General features: G+C 39.9%; 2 protein-coding genes across 2 annotated transcripts; both read right to left on the reverse strand.

Moving 5' to 3' along the window:
• Positions 1-1,972: 1,972 nt before the first annotated feature.
• On the reverse strand, positions 1,973-2,509 carry LOC124290007 (tryptophanase-like). Its single transcript, XM_046726687.1, has one exon. The coding sequence runs from the start codon at positions 2,507-2,509 to the stop codon at positions 1,973-1,975; it is 537 nt and encodes a 178-aa protein (XP_046582643.1).
• A 15,941-nt stretch (positions 2,510-18,450) lies between these two features.
• On the reverse strand, positions 18,451-19,812 carry LOC124290014 (tryptophanase-like). Its single transcript, XM_046726699.1, has one exon. The coding sequence runs from the start codon at positions 19,810-19,812 to the stop codon at positions 18,451-18,453; it is 1,362 nt and encodes a 453-aa protein (XP_046582655.1).
• Positions 19,813-20,121: the final 309 nt, after the last annotated feature.

The raw sequence follows: 20,121 nt of genomic DNA on the forward strand, positions 1-20,121 counted from the left end.
ACTGAAAAGGTTCTGGTGGGTTGTTCTCATCCAAGTGTTGAATGAGCTGCTGAGATACAATCCTTTCTTGAGTTTTCGAGATAATGCTTAGATTGGAAACAGACCTATCATTTTTTGGAATATTCCTATCCAAGTTAAGCTTTTTCAGCAAAGGTGTGACTGCGGGTTTCATGAAACAGTTGGGCAAAATACCAGATTCCAGAGAGTAATTCCCAATATCCAAGAGTGGTTCTAGGTCACTGTCCATGATTGACTTCAGCAGCCACGTTGGAATGGCATCAAGAGAAGAGGATTTGTCTTAGACTTCTGAATCATATCCTTGAGATGATTCGAGCAAGTTGCCGTGAAAGATGTAAAAAAGCTACCATGAAAACATTTTTCCACAAACAATTGTTCAAACTAAGTACAATTTGTTTCAAGATCTTCCCTGATGTCATGAATCTTCTCATAAAAGTAGTCAGAAAACAGTTGAGCCAATTCCTTTAAGTCATTGTTCAACACCCCCCATATATCTACCATAACTAATGAATTTTACTTTTCCAATAACATCCATTTGTCGAACAAATCAAATTTCTAGAACGGACACAAATTTAGAATACCTTGGACAATTTACAATTCAAACGTTAGAAATGAAACATTTTCCTTAAAGAACAAAAGGCAACAGGACATTTTTCGATTTCAATTTTTACGCAAGTTCAGCATATATAAGAAAATATTGACACTTATATGTTTGAAGGATATACAAATAGATAATGAAAATACAATACGAATCCTTGCTCTGTGTGTAATTTCATTTCCTTCCATGGCCATATACAGATATCAGCGTCCATTGAACTGTGTATTGCAGAGGTTAAAACATAGTCGGGCCTTTATCTTGAACACGCGCGTTTCTTGGATTATTGTCCGCAGACTCTTTACAAGACGCTGCAGCGTAGGTAGAATCGAACTTGATACGGTTCAAACTGTATTAATAAAACAAACAATTATTAAAATACAGCTGAACAATTTCCAATGCTAAATCAATATCTTGACTACTCAGATAAATGCAATGTATCTGTAAATATAACGAAAGTATGAAACACGAACCCACGTGCCTGACATGACAACACTGAAATTATTCTAAACTCATATAAGTTCATCACCCTTTACAGGCTTTGTGACCCTATCAACAATGTTCATCAATATAAATAATAATGATCAACTACTTTAAAATTTTCTTGGCCCCTTGCCCCTCTACAAAAATGAATCACCGCAGTGACACCAGCCACGTGCTCTAGTCGACCTCAGTCGCCCGGATCAAAACTACCGGCCGGGACCACTTAAAATCCGGAACCTTACCCGCGGCAACGAAAATAAAGCCCGGATCAGTTTACCGGTAAAAAACAAATTAATTTTTATCCTGAACACTGTGTGACAGGGCAATGCTCCTGAGACCGGGGTGATAATATAAACAAAAAGACAATGACATAAAAGTTCACATTTGTATGATAATTAGTTTACGGGAGGCAACGTAAAGTGGTCGAACCTGAATGCCACAGGCGGTGTTCTCTGAACCGAATAAGCAGGGGATATGCAAGCTTGTTAATAAAGCAAATGTATACTTTGAAGTACATTTAGAAGTGATGAACAAGAATCTAAGATCTTTCAGCTATCAACTTCTTTATTTGTTAAACACTTCTTCAGAGTTAATTCTCATTCTATCTTCACATGGAGGAGTAAGGGTTAACTCCAAAACGTCATGTATTACAAAATGAAAACTTAAATTCCAACAAAACTTTGACTTAACACTATATGTGACATCAAATGTATGCTATTTTCAAAGTGTGTACATCTTCAGGTGATATTTCATTAGATACAGTTTTACTACACATACTACACAAAAGCAAAAATAAAAAAAGAATAGTATTTCAATGAATCAGTTCTTGATTTAGACAGGTAAACCAAGAAACAAGAAACCAGGGCTGACACGTCTTCAATCAGAAAATAGTTTCCCGTTGAGAGGTTCCAGGACTGCACTAAAATCAGAAGAAGTAAAATCGATCACACGCATGCCAGAGATGGACTCGCGTTTTTCAATGATTCCCTTAAATATGTCCCGTATGTGCAGCATGTGGTCGAGAGTGTACACACGTCTTGGTATCTGTATCCGGAGAATATGCTGGGATTTCGGATTTTCTCGTTCATTGCTCTCGTCAAGCTTCAAGATGTCATCCACCTGGCTACATATGATGCCACCAATGACATACAAGGCACAGTGGAGAGCAAAGGCGGGATACTGGCAAGTTGGGATATGTGGAAGACATTTTGCTCCATTTATGTATATTCCACATCCTATTGGGTCGATGACATGGACGCCGGCTTTCTTCAGAATGTCTCCAAACATGCGAGAGCCTTCAACTCTATACTGTAGAAACTTGTCATCAATGCCCTCCAGTAGGCCAATCGTCATGGCCTCCATATCCCTCCCAGTCAGTCCACCATAGGTCTTGTTTCCTTCTGTATTAAACATCCTGACTGATGCTTTGTTGTAAACATGCTCCTTTTATGTGGCAAGAAACCCTCCTGTGTTGCTAAGACCATCCTTCTTGGCTGACACACAGACATGATCGAAATAGCAGAACATCTTCAGAGCGATGTCTTTACAGGGCATGTTCTTGTATTCCTTGTCACGAGTTTTGATGAAGTAAGCATTTTCTGCATAGCGACACCCATCCATGATCAATGGGACATCAAAGCTGCGACAAATCGTGGACACAACCATTGCACCTTCTGGACCCACTTTCTCCAGTTCCACCTTGAGCCTCTGACAGTCAAGGAGCTATCTGAACTTCCCTGGCATGGAAGATCAACAACATGTAAACCAGCAAGGTCAGCATTTCCACGTGTTGTAAGGTAAATAGAGTTGCTGAACACTGTCATTCCAGGCTTTGACAGAATGGACAATAACAGATGCTCCACCGCCCTTCCCTGGTGAGCGGGAAGCATGAAGTGAAATCCTGTTAGCGATTTCACGTAGTCCTCTAACTTCTTGAAGCTCCGCGAGGAAAAGTAACCCTCATCTGCCTGCATCATTGCTGCCCACTGACCTTGACTCATGGCGCCGGTACCAGAATCATTAGCTAAATCAAAGGTGACGTGACGACCTTCAACTTGGAGTGGAGTCCAACCACAGTCTTCCAATATTTTGATCCGCTCTTCTATAGTGAGTAATTTGAAGGGCTCTACCATCTTAATGCGGAACGGTTCCATGAAAGACATCTGCAACAAAAAATATAATACTTTAATAACATAATAATGTCAAGAGCGACAACATAACATCTGCACTTATGCTTTGTAATGTATTTAATATAACAACAAGCGTATAAACGAGACATGTCTTTATGTAAAGAGATCAAACGTTAATAGCTTGTACCAATCTTGTAAGTCTGAAAGTATAAGTCGGGGTAGTCAGACTTAATGGTTTGGTTGAATTATACTCCAACGGCGTAAGCCATTGCTCCAATCTCTGGTTTGTTTTTTACACACTCGATTATTTCCGTCTAACAGAGAAGTGGTGCAAAACCAATAAAAATGGTAAATCTTTCAATGTTCTTCCTGATACAAATTTAGGTAGGACTGATGGCTCTGTATTTATATACTTATTAATGTTCTCACGCAGTTATATGTTTTATTTGTCTGGGGAGTATATTAGTATGACTTATCCACTCCATTCACTTTTCGACCGACCTTGGTATTGATGTGTAGCTAACCTAGGAAATCTAACATCATGATTTCATTGACGGGTAGTTTGTGTCTTGCGTCTGAATTGTGTAAAGGTAAGTAACTCTGGCACACATATCAGGTATCAGGGGATGGTGGGATAAGCGAGTGGTTAAAGCGTTCGCTCGTCAGACCGAAGGCCCACGTTCGAATTCCCAAAATACAATTCAATATGTGAAGTCTATTTGTGGTGTACCATGTGTAAAATTGCTGGAATATTACTACAATCGGGGTAAATTCACTCATTACTCATGGTACCATAGTTTGTATACATTGAAATGTATGTAGATTAGGATAAATCATACCACCCAAATTGTCCACGAGACAGAGCGTACAGTTTGCTCTGATTGGTGAAACTGTATCTTTATTGGTAAATACTCATGGCTAAGAGTTTGGATTGAATGTTCATGTGTTGTTCCAGAATATATAATTTCTCTCATAGTGACTATGATAAAGGCATGTTTGAAGGAATGTGAACACCCGGCCACGTGTGATTTGTGGGACACTAAGGAAATGTGCAACCATATAGTAAGTGTCAATGCAATAACGTAGTACAATTGGACATTGCATCTACATAATTGGACATTTAGGCACTGGGACATGCAGGGTTAGCGAGTGATTTAACCACCATGGTGGAACAGTGAAATGACCAAACATGGTCTCTGGTGTGCCGAAAAGAGGCACTGCACCTTGGACGACTGGGCCACCCGTTCTTCCGGATTTTGTTTTATACTATGATGATGTTGATTTGGCTATGCATAGACTCGTTAGTCCAGCAAAAAAAGTAAGCCGCCTTGTTTGGTACGCCTGGAACTGAAACTTTCATCAGTTATCTCCTTGCCTCTAAAAATTACCAACTCCCCACCTCCAACTCCCACCCCCGGCCAACCCGTGAACCGCCATATAGTTGGAATGTTTCTGAGTGCGGCGTAACACGACAAAGAGATACGTTTGTTTTAAGGAGTAATGCTGGAGTATTGTCAATCGACGTCTCCATAAACCGTAAACTCTCCTCACTGATGTATAATTTTATCTCTGTTAATAACTTTGGTTGTCAACTCCTATGGATATCTTTTGTTACAAGAATACTTAATACCTGCGGTTTATCAGAGGTTTTCTCAAACCCCCCACAATGTCACCACGTCATGGCTGGTCCTAAAAGTTGAAGCTACTCTAAAAGATCAGTTTTTACAACATTGGCGTAGCTCCATAGAAACTAGTTCTAAAGGTCAATTTTATAAATGTTTTAAAGATAAACTATGTTTTGAAAACTACTTATACTTATCCAGGGATATATATTTTCCTATATTAATACTAAGAACTTGCAACAATAACCTACCAATTGAAACCGGCCGATGGCATTCTATTCAAAAAGAGGAAAGAATATGTAAGCTGTGTAACGCTAACGTTGTTGGGGATGAGTTTCACTATCTCTTAGGTGTGAAACCCTTCTCCAACAGCGAAATACCTATCTCGCAACATATATGTGTGATCTTCAAAAACATTCAATGTTAAAGAAATTATTATGTAATAAAACTACTAAACATCTAAAGAACTTAAAGTCATTTCTGAATGTATTGTTTAAATCGCTTACTAAGTAATATTAAAATGATCATGTCCAGCCACTTGCCATGTATATATTTGTTTACCTATGTATTTATATATTCTCCTGTACCACCGTTGGTTGGTTGAGAAATAAACTTCTCTGTCTGTCTGTCTGTCTGTCACACAGTTTAAAGCTGATAAGTACCCACCAAACCTTATGCCCAACCCGAAGCAAGTGGCATATCAGTTTGGTCCAGAAGTTTGCTGCTCACAACGGACCTACAAAGGGACACCAGAAATGGACTTCTCCACGTTGTATTCATGTGAGGAATCGATTCACCCAACCCGGGTCTTCGACGCCACAAGGTAAGCCCCACATGATGAATGTGAAATTTGTGGACAAAATGTCTGTATGAATGTTTTAATGTATACTGTTGCTGTTACTACTTGCTCCACCAACTCTACAGCAACAGCGATTATTTAAAAGTCAAACTGAAGTATTTGGGTACTCAATTTCTTTTCAGTAAATGAACAGAATGAGATACACAAACTTGGACTTGCTTTAGATGTCGCTGTTAGGCACCACAACTTGCTGTACAGAGTTATGTCCCATTTTTGTCAGGACCTACTGATCATTGGCTTGAACCTAAGAGTATTCTCAATGATAATAAACCCTTTACAAAGCTGTTCACCCAAATGTTACAACGTCTATACCTGCCCTCATTATAACATGCCAGATATGGCAGTCTTGCAAGCAACGTTTTATATGCCTGCCCGTTCTCTCTGCGCCCAGAATCAAGATCTTATCTCAGTTCCCCCAAGTTCATCTCAAACACTTTTGGCATAGATCATTCAAATTTGCAGCACCAACCCTGTGGAACGGTCTTCCCTCTTCCATCAAAAATACTTCATCCTTATTCCAAAGAGGCTTACAAGCTTAATTTTCTATGACGCTCTGGACATATTCTGGACGCTTAAAATAGCTGTGGAATTCCTTGCTTTAATCACGAGTCTTGACATGCATCATCAGAGGACCATCCGATACATACATATGTGCAAATGTACACAAGAAGTACTGTCACGAAGAGCCTCCACATTAATCAATCCCCGACCTCCCGAATTGATTGTCATATCTAAACGATTGAGAGAGGAACGAGGGTTGTGGGCTCTGTTATCAGACATGAATGGTCAGGCGGTCAAGACTTTGTCTTTTTTCGCCCAATCAATTACTCAATCAATCAATTACTACAAGCGTAATTGTCCAGTATTGTTTTAGCTAACCCCATAAATTCATAAAAATATGTCACAATAATGACACACTAAACCAGTGTGTACATGAGGAATGCTGCACATGCTGCATCTTGCCTGGGACATGTTTTTCATATGAATGTGTCAGTGTTGATATATTACATTCTGAGTAAACTTTTGTGGCATTTTAATATTTTAACAGTTAAACAATTGTTTACAATATGTCGCAGGTAGTCTCTTTCATCTCAGATTTATATTTGTTCAGTTTTAGTTTTTAAAACACCGCTACATATGTCTTTTGTTGGAAAATTTACTGCAATCAGTTGATGCAATTGCGTTGGACAATTTGGACATGTTTTCTATTGTACATTTATTTATTTTATCCTTTTAATGAAGACATGATACCATGTTGATACCTCGTATCAACGTTTTCTTATATTCATAATTTATAAACATCCCGTTGTCAGAGGTCGCTGCTTCGTTTCAACCACGGCCTAGGTGTGAACCACTCCATGAATGGGGCCAATGTGTTCTCCGCCAGTGATCTAGCTACGGCTTCTGTTGTAAGCGAGACATTACAAAGAAAGACTGGGCACTGATGGGCTTTTCATAAGTTTAGTGGGAGCGTCTCCGCAGGTCTACTCAATCTGTGTCCAACATTGGTTATTGACCAGGGATGGATTAGGCTATAGTGTTTAGGAAACATTCTTCAGCTAACATAACTAGTTTGTCAACACGGAGACCTTTGAATACGGTTTTGTTTGTTTTGTTTGCTGTTCAACGCGGCACTCGGCAATATTCAAGCTATATGGCGGTGGTCTGTAAATACGCGAGTCTGGACCAGACAATTCAGTACAAACAGACAAACAGCATGAACATCAAACTACGCAACTGGGATACGATGACATGTGTCAACCAAGTCTGCGAGCCTGACCACAGGTTGCTGAAGACCAATTTTAACCCGGATCTTCACGGGTCTATTAAATACTGATGTAAAATAAGTAGTAATCCTGTTCACCAGCAGTGAATGGGTACCCGGTGAGATAAGAAGGTCATATGACTGTTAACGTTCTAGCGCCTCACAGGCAGCTTGGGAAACCGGGGTAAAATATGTAAGCTTTATGCATAATTTGTCCTAGCGCCACTGAACAACTTTGAGACAGTGGGAACACACGGAAGACCAATCAGTACTGATACAGTACGCCGATGTCTTAACAGCGCGAACCTCCATTGCCGTAGACCTTACCGTGGACCCATCCTGACCCCTCGTCATCGGCGTGAACGTCAACAGTTTGCCCAACAACACCAAAACTGGCGATACAGGCAATGGAGAACTGAACTGTTCTGTTCACAGATGAGAGTCGGTACTGCGTATCGGTACTGCAGATGGCAGAACAAGATTATGGCGACGACGCGGCCAGCCTTACTCAGACCAATGTGTCATGGAAAGAGACTCATGGGATGGTGCTAGCATCATGGTATGGGGTGGAATAGGCCTGAACCAGAGAGTGATTCCTGTGGTGTCCAGAACCTTGGTCCAGGGAGAGGAGGCGGCATCACAGTGGGGCGCTACATCGACTAAGCTCTCAGACCCAAAGTCATACCACATTTCGCACGTCACCGGAACAACATTTTCCAGCATGATAACGCCCGGGCCCATACTGCCAGAGCTACACGGGACTTCCTACAGCAGAACGGTGTCAACCTTATGCATTGGCCAGCCCATAGTCCTGATTTAAACCTAATTGAACATCTTTGGGATGAAATTCAGAGGAAAATAATGTCATACCAAGGCCGAACACAGCCGATTTATTGCGCCAGGCCTTTCTCAGAGTGTGGTTCCAGGTGCCAATGGCCTTCTTCAATCGATTGGCGCACTCCATGCATAGACGCTGTGCTGCAGTTATTGCCGCTCGTGGTGGTCACTCTAGATACTGAAGTCAAGGGTCTGAATGGACTGCAAACGTTCACGTAATGTCTTGGAATTGTGCTGAGTTATTCATCGATGTGTCAAAATATTGTACACAAAAAATGTTTTGATCCGCTTATTATGTCCATTTCTATAATGATCTCATTACTGTGCCTATATAATTTTGAATTGTACTGACGTGGGTTTTTTTGTGCTGCTGAGTATCACGTTTAAGGAAGAGAATTTTATGGACTTCTTAATTATGAGGAACACAGCGTTTCGTAGTATATATACAAAACGTTGTGTTCCTCAAAATAAAGAAGTTGACATCCATCAAAATTATCTTCCTTATGTGTATCACTTCTAAATGCCATTCAAATACCTTATCACGTTTAGTTCCTTGTTTAGGCCAAAGGTAAGTTTCAAAATTTTAGTTGGTTAGGTTTTCAGTTACATTGTATAGCTCTGCACCACTGTTTATTTCGACTGTGCAATAATCAATGACGGGTATTATAGACAGTAACCTCTGCGCATCACAGGCGGGTAGTCACGCCTCTCGACTCTGAGATATGCGAATATGTCCACAACTCCTCACGAAAATAGCCAAAGTTTAGCCGAAACCTACATGCTTTTGTCGTCATTTACATCCTACTCTTTTGTTAGGCTGAAATCAATATGCACAGAGAGCGTTTAAAAATGTACCAGTACACGTATCATGATTTACAGTGACGTAACCATAATGCTGTGTGATCAACGGGGCCTAAACATTGCCCAAAATAGACAATTGACTACAAACCTTACTTTTTGTTATTTGTAAGAATTTGCAAAAGGATGTTTGGTGGGGACCCCGAATATCTCTTTCTCAGAAATATCCATCATTTAGCACTAAATAAAAGAGGATGTTAGAAGGGAATATGTAATATTGTCTGACAGTAGACAGGGTTTGTGACACCAGGCGTGACCATGTACACAATGACAGGATCACATCAGAGTTTGTGACTTTGATCACTGCCCACTGAGGATGTTTGGAACTGGACCATAAGAATACCACTTGCAACTCTTTACAATTAGAGAAAAATAAAACATGAAAGTGAATGGTTACTACCATGGATTTTAATCTACACTCAGGCTGCACAACTGGGAGATGGACACTACATATATAGATTGTCATCGCCACAAATATAGAAAAAAGGAAAGTCAGATACTAAATACTTGTCAAAAAAAAAAAAAGTATTGCTTACCGTTTCTGTGGAGTCATTAACCTTTTGTATCAATTTCCCGATTTAGTGTTCACAGTCTGGTGAGAGTGTATGTTTGTCTTCACAGCCAGAAGCTATCAGATGCTACCGCGCATGCGCGTGAATAGGAAATGAGATCAAATGGGATTCGCCGAGAACCCATTCCCTCTTTATAAACTAATGCCTTCATTCATCATGCAAACGTATTTGTGAAGTATAATTACGTTTATGTCAAATTCTTAGAATTAGTATTTCTTTCCTAGGACCAGGTCATTATTCTCTAATCTTACCTTAATAGGTCTTACATCTTGGGGGCGGTGGGGTAGCCTAGTGGTTAAAACGTTCGCTCACAACGCTGAAGATCCGGTTTCGATTCCCCACATGCGCACAATGTGTGAAGCCCATTTCTGGTGTCCCCCGCCGTAATATTGCTGGAATATTGCTAAAAGCGGCGTGAAACTAAACTCACTCGCTCACTCACTCACTAACTCACTCACATACATCTCGGATGAACGTTATTGGTTGATGTGTACACATATTGACAGTTTTAATCCGACGTCTCAACTGAAATCATGCGCATGCGCAACAGCCATATAGAAACCTATGGAGTGAGTGAGTGAGTGAGTTAATATTTAAGGTCACATCGGCAATATTTCAGCCATATCGTGACGAGAACATTTGATATTGGAATGAAATATATGTAAATTATAAAAATCTGCCGACGAAGGGCAGTAAAACAACTAGAATATCACAGATATACATGTAAAACTAGTAATAGAGTCTAAAACATTTTAACCATAGGGGACAACACAATATAAAAATAGGCTATAGATCACCGACAACTGAAAGTAGGTCACCATACTAGGGTCCATGGGGACTTACAGTACCTTTGCTACCTGCATGAACCCTAGTTGGATTTACACCATCCCTTCAGCCGCTGGTGATTGTAGGATAATTTAGCCGAAATCTAAATGAACAAAAATACTACGTTTAAAAACTTGGAATGTGAAAATTCTACTTTGAAAGTTTTGGGACTTACGTACCCTCTCAGGAGGACAATAATTTTACACTACTTCAACCCCCTTTGAGGGTACAGCCACTAACAATCTAAGTTACTAATCTAAACTACCAATCATTAAAATACATCTATCTACAGAACATGTTAATCAGAATTCATCAATGAAGTCAATTTCTTTTAAAAAACCAATAATTAAATGAGAATTAACAGTAGTAAAAAGATCCTTAAGTGTTTTCACACTGAAATATTTATCCCTTATGATGGAGAATTCAACACAGTCAAGCAGGATATGCTTGACCGCAACTCTCTCATCACAAGGGATACAAAACGGAGGATCTTCACCTTTTAGCAAGTATTTATGAGTATAACGCGTATGGCCAATGCGACATCGTCGCATAATGACCTCTTGAAATCTGGACTGGCAACCCAAGTAGGTGTAACCGATGGTTGGTTTAATTGCATGTAATTTATTGATACCTACTTGGGTGTCCCACTTCTTCTGCATCAGATAGCGGATGTAAGTTCTAATGCTAGCTTTATAATCAGAGTATGGAATTAGAAGTGGTGTCACAGATTTGTTGAGTGCTGCCTTGGCAGCAAGATCGGCCATGGTATTCCCAGAAATGCCAACATGGCTGGGTAACCAACAAAAGACGATGTCGCACTGGCCAGTAGCAAGCTCATTATACAATTCAATAATTTCTAATAAAAGTGGATGTTTACAAGAAATATTTTTAATAGCCTGAAGACATGAAAGGGAATCGGAAAAGATTATGTACTGTTTATGTTTAGGATGTCGTTGAATATGTAAAAGAGCCGTTAATATGGCGTTTGCTTCTGCTGTAAAAATGGAGCTGTTATCTGGTATTCTAGAAGATATTGTTCGGGATCCAATGACAGTGGCACATGCCACTGCGCCACCGTCCTTGGACCCATCTGTAAATAAGGATTTGTATGTATTATATTTATTTCTTAATTGACTAAATTCCTGTTTATACTGTAATTCATTTGTTTCTGATTTTTTAAATGTAGTTAATGTTTAGGTCAACCTGTGGCCTAACCAATTGCCAAGGCGGAGAAGAAAGAAGACGGGTAGGAGATATAGTTTCAAGAGCAATGCCGGCAGCAAAAATAAACGGTTGAATTCTGTGCCCAAGAGGCGGAACAAGAGAAGGTTTCCTATTGTATAGATCCTCATAGAGGGGATCGCAGACACAAGTAAATGCAGGGTTAGATTTGTTAGAGCATAGTTTTGTAGTATATTGTAAAGATAATTTTATACGTCGTTGTGTAAGAGATGGCTCATCTGCTTCGACGTAGAGACTGTCAACAGGAGAAGTTCTAAAGATCCCAGACAAAGTCTGAGACCTTGGTGATGGATAGAATCTAATATTTTAAGGTTGCTTTTACAGGCTCCTCCATATACAATGGAGCCATAATCAAGTTTGGAGCGAATGAGTGATCTGTATAAGTGAAGTAGGGTAGTTTGATCCCTCCCCATTTTGAATTGGAAACAACTTTAACAAGTCGAGGGCCTTCAGATATTTAGCCTTTAGTGATTTAATATGCGGCAAAAACGTCAAGTGGGAATCAAAAAATAAGACCCAGAAACTTAGCCTCCTTTACAACTTTGATAGATGTGCCGTTTACAAATAGTTCAGGGTCTTTATGTGGTTTGTATTTACGGCAAAAATGTATGCAATTAGTTTTGGACTTAGAAAATTTAAACCCATTCTCTAGACACCATTTATTTATTTTGTTTAGACATAACTGCATTTGCCGTTCAATAGTATGCATATTTTTGCCACGACAAGAAATATTAAAATCATCCACAAAAAGAGATCCATCAATTGAATCATTTAAAACCTTTGACAAACTGTTGATTTTGACACTAAATAAAGTCACAGACAAAATACTACCTTGTGGGACACCTTGATCCTGATTGTAATGATCAGACAGGGTAGAACCTACCCGGACTTGAAATTGCCTGTCAGTTAAAAAGTTGGATATAAATTGAGGCAAACGGCCTCTCAATCCAAAATCGTGTAAATCTCTTAAAATACCATGTTTCAATGTTGTGTCATATGCTTTTTCTAAATCGAAAAAGATCGACACTGCATGTTGTTTTTGAATAATGGCATTTTTGACAAAGGACTCTAAACGCACTAAATGATCGATGGTACTTCTGTTTTTTACGGAAACCACATTGAATATCTGTTAGAAAGTTATTAGTTTCCAAGTACCACACAAGTCGATTATTTATTATGCGTTCCATGGTTTTGCAAACGCAGCTAGTTAATGAGATCGGTCGATAATTCGAAGGATCAGTATGATCACGCCCAGGTTTAGGGATGGGTACAATGATAGCATCGCGCCATGAAGAAGGAAACTCTCCAGATGTCCAAATATCATCGAAAATATTCAAAAGGGTCTCTAAACATGATTCTGGTAAATGCTTCAGAAGTTGATAATGGATGTTATCAGCTCCTGTAGCAGTATCGTGGGCCTGGTCAAGAGCAGTATGGAGCTCATGAGTCGAAAATAACTCGTTGTAATCTTCCCCATTATCTGAAGTAAAATTGATAGATTTCTTTTCTTGCTGTTTTTGATACTTTTGGAATTGGGGTGCATAATTTGAGGAAGAGGAATGTTGTGCCAGTGTTTCGCCAAGTTTATTAGCAAAATCGGATTTATTAGTTAATAACTGGTTTCCGTCTTTGAGATGGTGAATGCTAGATCTAGAGCCCTTACCTTTTATTTTCTGGATCATATTCCATACCTTAGAAATAGGCGTTCGGGAATGGATATTAGATACATAGTTTTGCCAAGATTGGCGTTTATTTTGTTTGAATGTACGCCGTGCTTTAGCATTTAAGATTTTAAATTTGTTCAAATTGTGGACCATAGGATGATGACGGAAATAATCTTCATTTGAACCCTTAGCGAGTCTATCGCTTTGGTTGAGTCTATTTAATTTGGGGTTTCCTTTCACAGTTTGTTTAACCAGAGGTTCTTTTACAGGTTTTGATGGACATGAATCTTGTCTGGGTTTGGGACTGTAGGACCGTCTTGTGTCTGGTTGTGTCTTTGGACATGCGGGACCTTTTGGGAAGAAGAGATATATTTAGATGAGGTCACTGTAGCTGGTAACACGTCAGCAGTCTGTGTAGCAGATTCTCCTCGCACTGACAGTTCTTGACTTGGGACAAGTACAGGAGATGTAGAAGTAATCCATGTCAGCTCTGTCTGACATTCGACTGAAACTGTGGTCGTGGATGGTCTTTTAGTAATTAAAGCATAAGATTCACCTGGGTGGACAGTTGGTACAAGTTTCTTAGCTTCAGCATAACTGATGTTTTGACTGTGTTTTATCTTATTCACCTCCATTTCCCTCTTCCAAACTGGGCAATCTTTTGACGACGAGGAATGCTTACCCGAACAGTTAACGCATTGTTTAAAGTTGTTGGTACAGTCTTCTGTGACGTGTGATTGCTCCCCACAATGAGCGCAAGTTATTGGGTTTGTACATGAATTTATCCCATGACCACATTTTTGGCATTTAAAACACCTCAACGGATTAGAAATATACAGTTCAACTTGAAGATTACAATATCCTGCTTTTATTGATCTTGGTGCCGATGGAGACACAAATGAGAACAAGTACGTGTTGGTTGGTACCACTTCTGAGTTCTGACGCCTTGTAAATCGTTTCACGTACGTGACGCCTTGATCTTTGAGTTCTAGCATGATATCAAGTTCTGTCATGTCCTCTAAAAGATGATCTCTATCTCTGACAATGCCTTTACTAGAATTGAGGGTCCGATAGATTGACATTGAAACAGGGAATCCAGCCAAGTTATCAATTGACAGCAGGTTAGACGCTTGATGTCGTTTGCTACATTCTATGAGTAACGATCCAGATCTCATTCGTTTGATATTTTTGACGTCACCTGCTATACCGTACACTGCTTTAGAAACAGCAAACGGGTTGAGTTTAATTGGTTTCTTATCTGGAGATTCTATCACTAGAAATCTTGGCCAGTATTCTACTTGCTTAGATGGTCTACAACTATCAGGTGTACTTTCATCAGTATCAAGCTGACGTGTTTTTTTCAAGGGGTTTCAGGATTCATGTTAAAGTATATAAGATTCATCATCCCAGCTCCCCACCCACCACGGAGTATCACAAGGACAATGCTAAAAACAAGCGGACCTCCTACTTGCAGCACCAAGGATACTGGGATGATATACTCAAGCAGAATAATAGAAAGTAATTATTCTACCAGATTGGCCCATGAGCCACCGCCTTCTGGGCATACGACTCTAGGCAAAGTACAGACTTGAGGTTTTTGAAATTCAAACAGAATAATCTCAAGCCAATGCATCTAACAGAAATTTTACAGAGTTTATTGCATTTGTGCAGCAAAATAGACATGCACAGGGCTTGGCATGACCAGCCGATTGGTTGAACCGGGCCCATTCAACCACCCGTCTAGGTGAAGTCAGGGGCGAAGTGGTGTGTTGGGCAAAGGAACACTGTTCCTGGAACCAGTGCCCCAACCACCAGACTCCCTTCCTCCACCGACACAGGGGCGCAACCCACGGCAAACGGGTTGGTGGACCAAATATCCCCCCGGGTCCACAACGGGGGGTCGAAGGGCACTTAGCGTTACCCAGCACCCACCACGAGGAGGTGGCCCTTCACGGGTGCCAGAAACCTATGGAAGGCACAATACTTTTGAGTAAGTGAGTTTTGTTTTACGCCGCACTCAGCAATATTTCCGCTATATGGCGGCGGTCTGTAAATAATCGAGTCTGGACCAGACAATCCAGTGATCAACGTCATGAGCATCGATCTGCGCAAAGGGGAACCGATGACATGTGTCAACCAAGACCACCCGAATATTCTAACCCCGGACCTTCACGGGTCCCAATACATTTGAAATAGGGCTTTATTCAGCACGTTACATACCTTAGATAAAACACTGGTTCATTAACCTCTCTGACCTGTGACCTGTGACGTTATGCAGCCATTTACCTATTCATGATTTTTCCTGCAGATTCATCTCCCTGCTGCAAATAATTCACTATCAGAAAAAGAACTTCTACATATACTGCGGCTCTGGTCACGTGATGATACACTCGTGACGTGGTAGACGTGTTAAAACATGTCTCAAGACATATGGTACGAGTCTGATCACGTTGTCTATAGGTGAAAGTGATTTCGTCATAGCTACGATTCATTAACCTTGCTGATCTGTGACATCATGCATTCGTTTGCTTTTTCATGAGTTATCTTGTCTTATTATGATCACGTGACTTGGATGAGCTTGTCAACATCTGATCCCCCTGATCCGGCTGTATCCGGCAAATGCAGGTCCGTCTCCCACCCTATAAGATATATCTTGATCCATGACAGTGCTGATCCAGTCATGCCGAGTCTGGTCTCAAGTTTTGTGAATAGTATGGCATGATCTTTTGTGTCAAATGCAGACGAGAAATCTAAGAGCACAAGCAGTGTTATTTGTTGGCAATCCATTGTTCTCATTCAAGTGTTGAATGAGCTGCTGAGATACAATCCTCTCAAGAGTTTTCGAGATGAAGCTTAGATTGGAAACAGGCCTATAATGTTTTAGAATATTCCTATCCATGTTAGGCTTTTTCAGCAGTGGTGTGACTTTTGCTTTCTTGATTCCAGAGAGGTGTTCATAATATCCAAGAGTGGTTTTACGGTACTGTCCATGATTGACCTCAGCAGCCAAGTTTGATTGGCATTAAGAGAAGTGGATTTGTGTCGGACTTCTGAATCACCTCCTTGAGATGACTGGAGCTAATGGCCGTGAAAGATGTCAAAAGGTCAGCATGAAAAGATTTTTTCACAAACACTTGTTCAAACTGAGTACGATTTGTTTCAAGATCTTCCCTGGTGTCATGAATTTTCTGATAAAGGTATTCAGATCTCTCCCATATATCTACCATATCTAATAGATCTGTATTTTCCAATAGTATCCATTTGTTGAACAATCAAATTTCTAGAACGGACATAAATTTGAATTCCTTGGACAATTTACAATTCAAACGGAAGAAGTACAAAAATAATTAGGAAATGAGTCGATTGTACGAGGGATGATCAAAACGTTCTCAGCCTAACTATATTCTCGAGGTCCAATATTTGAAAAGCTTCCATTGGAAGGAATCATTAGCAAACCATATCCAAAATTTCACATATGTGGATTATTTGGTTAACGAGATATTATAGTCAACACAACACATTGGGGTATGATATTTATTTAACAATTGCAGAAAACGAAAGACAATCTGTCATTTGGTACCTCTTGGATAATGGTATGCCCTCATTTAATATCATATAAAATATGTTCAGTATGGTATTGGAAGACGTCCTGTCATAATCAACATTTCAAAGATTTGGATTGCTTGATTTATGTTTAGACGGGGGCTGTTTGTTAAGGACACCCCCATTTTAATATTTCAAAAATATTGTGTCCAGATATTCAAGCTGACACTGGTTACAATACATTGAGAGCTGACACTTGTGTGATCATTCAGTATTAAGTTTGAACCCTTGGCATTATGTATGAATAGTGAAAATAGTGGGTTAAGTGAATAAGTTAACTACTTACGTTGACATCATCTGAAAGGAGGTGTGTGTTGGGGAGGGGGGGGGTGTTTAGTGTCTCCAAAACAAGGTCTTTCAGTAAACATGAAAGGTGAGTCACTTTAAGAAGCGATTGTAGTTTCAAATTGCCTTTTTATGCACTTTAATATATGTGTTTGAATCTAACGAGCTTCTACCTATCTCAAGCACACACAATGTTTCTTGTATATTTTGTTTCCTGAAGTTTGGGATGCATTTATTGCAGATCTTATTGAAGATGTCATAACTGTATGACAGGACAATGCTCCTGAGGCTTGGGTGATAATATAAACATAAAGACAATGAAATAATCGTTCACATTTGTATGATAATTAGCTGGATAAAGTTCACGGGAGGAAACGTAAAGTGTTCGAACCTAAATGCCACAGACAATGCTCTGAATGGAATAAGCAGTGAATATGCAAGGTTTTTAACTGAGCAAATGTATACCTTGAAGGACATTTAGAACTGATTAACAAGAGTTTAAAATGTTTTAGATATCAACTTTTTTATTTCTTAAACACGTCTTCAGATTAAGTAAGAATTAACTCCAAAACGCCATGTTTAACAAAATGAAAACTTAATTAACAACAATTGTATACTAGATGTCACATCATATGATTGCAACTTTTAATGGGTGTATATCTTCACGTTTTGAAAACATTGCAGGTGATATATCACTAGATAGAATTCTACTACAGATAACAACTTTAGCTTTTTCATTGATGATAGTTTCTTAAACAACTTTTATGGTGGAGTCCGGAAAATTTTCAAATATAAGAAAGCTGTTGTGATTAGTAAATGATAAACATGTGTACTATTTATATTTCTGTGGCAATTTTGTACAATGATCAAATTTGCAATTTATCGGTCCGTTTCTGACTCAAACGGACTGTAAACGAATAGAAGCGACAAGACCCTTTCCACATTTATAAGAAATCTCTACCCAAAGAAGAGTCTATTGTACAACTGTGACTATACCATGAGCAGAAAACAAAAAAAGAGTGAGATAGTGTATCAGTGTATCAGTTCTTGACCTGGACAGGTAAACGTACAAGAAACCAGGGCTGACACGTCTTCAATCAGAAAATAGTTTCCTGTTGAGAGGTTCCAGGACTGCACTTAAATCAGAAGAAGTAAAGTCGATCACACGCATGCCGGAGATGGACTCGCGTTTTTCAATGATTCCCTTAAATATGTCCCGTATGTGCAGCATGTGGCCGAGAGTGTAGACACGTCTTGGTATCTGTATCCGGAGAATATGCTGGGATTTCGGATTTTCTCGTTCATTGCTCTCGTCAAGTTTCAAGATGTCATCCACCTGGCTACATCTGATGCCACCACTGACATACAAGGCACAATGAAGAGCAAAGGCGGGATACTGGCAAGTTGGGATATGTGGAAGACATTTTGCTCCATTTATGTATATTCCACATCCTATTGGGTCGATGACATGGACGCCGGCCTTCTTCAGAATGTCTCCAAACATGCGAGTGCTTTCAACTCTATACTGTAGAAACTTGTCATCAATACCCTCCCGTAGGCCAATCGTCATAGACTCCATATCCCTCCCGGTCAGTCCACCATAGGTCTTGTATCCTTCTGTATAAAACATCCTGACTGATGCTTTGTTGTAAACATCCTCCTTGTTTGTGGCAAGAAACCCTCCTGTGTTACACAGTCCATCCTTCTTGGCTGACACATAGACATGATCGAAATAGGAGAACATCTTCAGGGCGATGTCTTTACAAGGCATGTTCTTGTATTCATTGTCACGTGTTTTGATGAAGTAAGCATTTTCTGCATAGCGACACCCATCCATGATCAATGGGACATCAAAGCTGCGACAAATCGTGGACAGGTCTTGAATATTTGCCATTGAGACTGGTTGGCCCGCTGGGCTTGTACTGGCGACGACCAACACAACCATTGCACGTTCTGGACCCACTTTCTCCAGTTCCACCTTGAGCCTCTCACAGTCAATGTCCCCATTGAAGGAGCTATCTGGACTTCCCTGGCATGGAACATCAACAACATGTAAACCAGCAAGGTCAGCATTTCCACGTGTTGTAAGAAAAAGATTGTTGCTGAACACTGTCATTCCAGGCTTTGACAGAATGGAAAGTAACAGATGCTCCACCGCCCTTCCCTGGTGAGCGGGAAGCATGAAGTGAAATCCTGTTAGCGATTTCACGCAGTCCTCCAACTTCTTGAAGCTTCGCGATGAAAAGTAACCCTCGTCTGCCTGCATCATCGCTGCCCACTGATCTTGACTCATGGCGCCGGTACCAGAATCAGTAGCTAAATCAAAGGTGACGTGACGACCTTCAACTTGGAATGGATTCCAACCACAGTCTTCCAATATTTTGATCCGCTCTTCCATAGTGAGTAATGCAAGGGGCTCTACCATCTTAATGCGGAACGGTTCCATGAAAGACATCTGTAATTACAAAATGTAATACTTTAATAACATAATAATGTCAAGAGCGCCAACATAGCATTTGTACTTATCCATTGTAATTTTTAAAGAAATAATAACAAGCGTAGAAAAGTTTATGGCTTATAACAATTTTGTAAGTCTGAAAGTATGAATCGTGGTAGTCAGACTTCATTGTTTGGTTGAATTTGTGACATTATACTCCAATGGCGTTGGACATTGCTCCAATCTCTGGTTTGTTTTTTACACACTCGATTATTTCCGTCTAACAGAGAGTGCAGTGTTGCAAAACAAGTAAAAATGGTAAATCTT

This window comes from Haliotis rubra, unplaced genomic scaffold, assembly GCF_003918875.1.
Source record: "Haliotis rubra isolate DU_JTF1 unplaced genomic scaffold, ASM391887v1 Scf112, whole genome shotgun sequence".
In the NCBI taxonomy this organism is placed as follows: Eukaryota; Metazoa; Mollusca; class Gastropoda; order Lepetellida; family Haliotidae; genus Haliotis; species Haliotis rubra.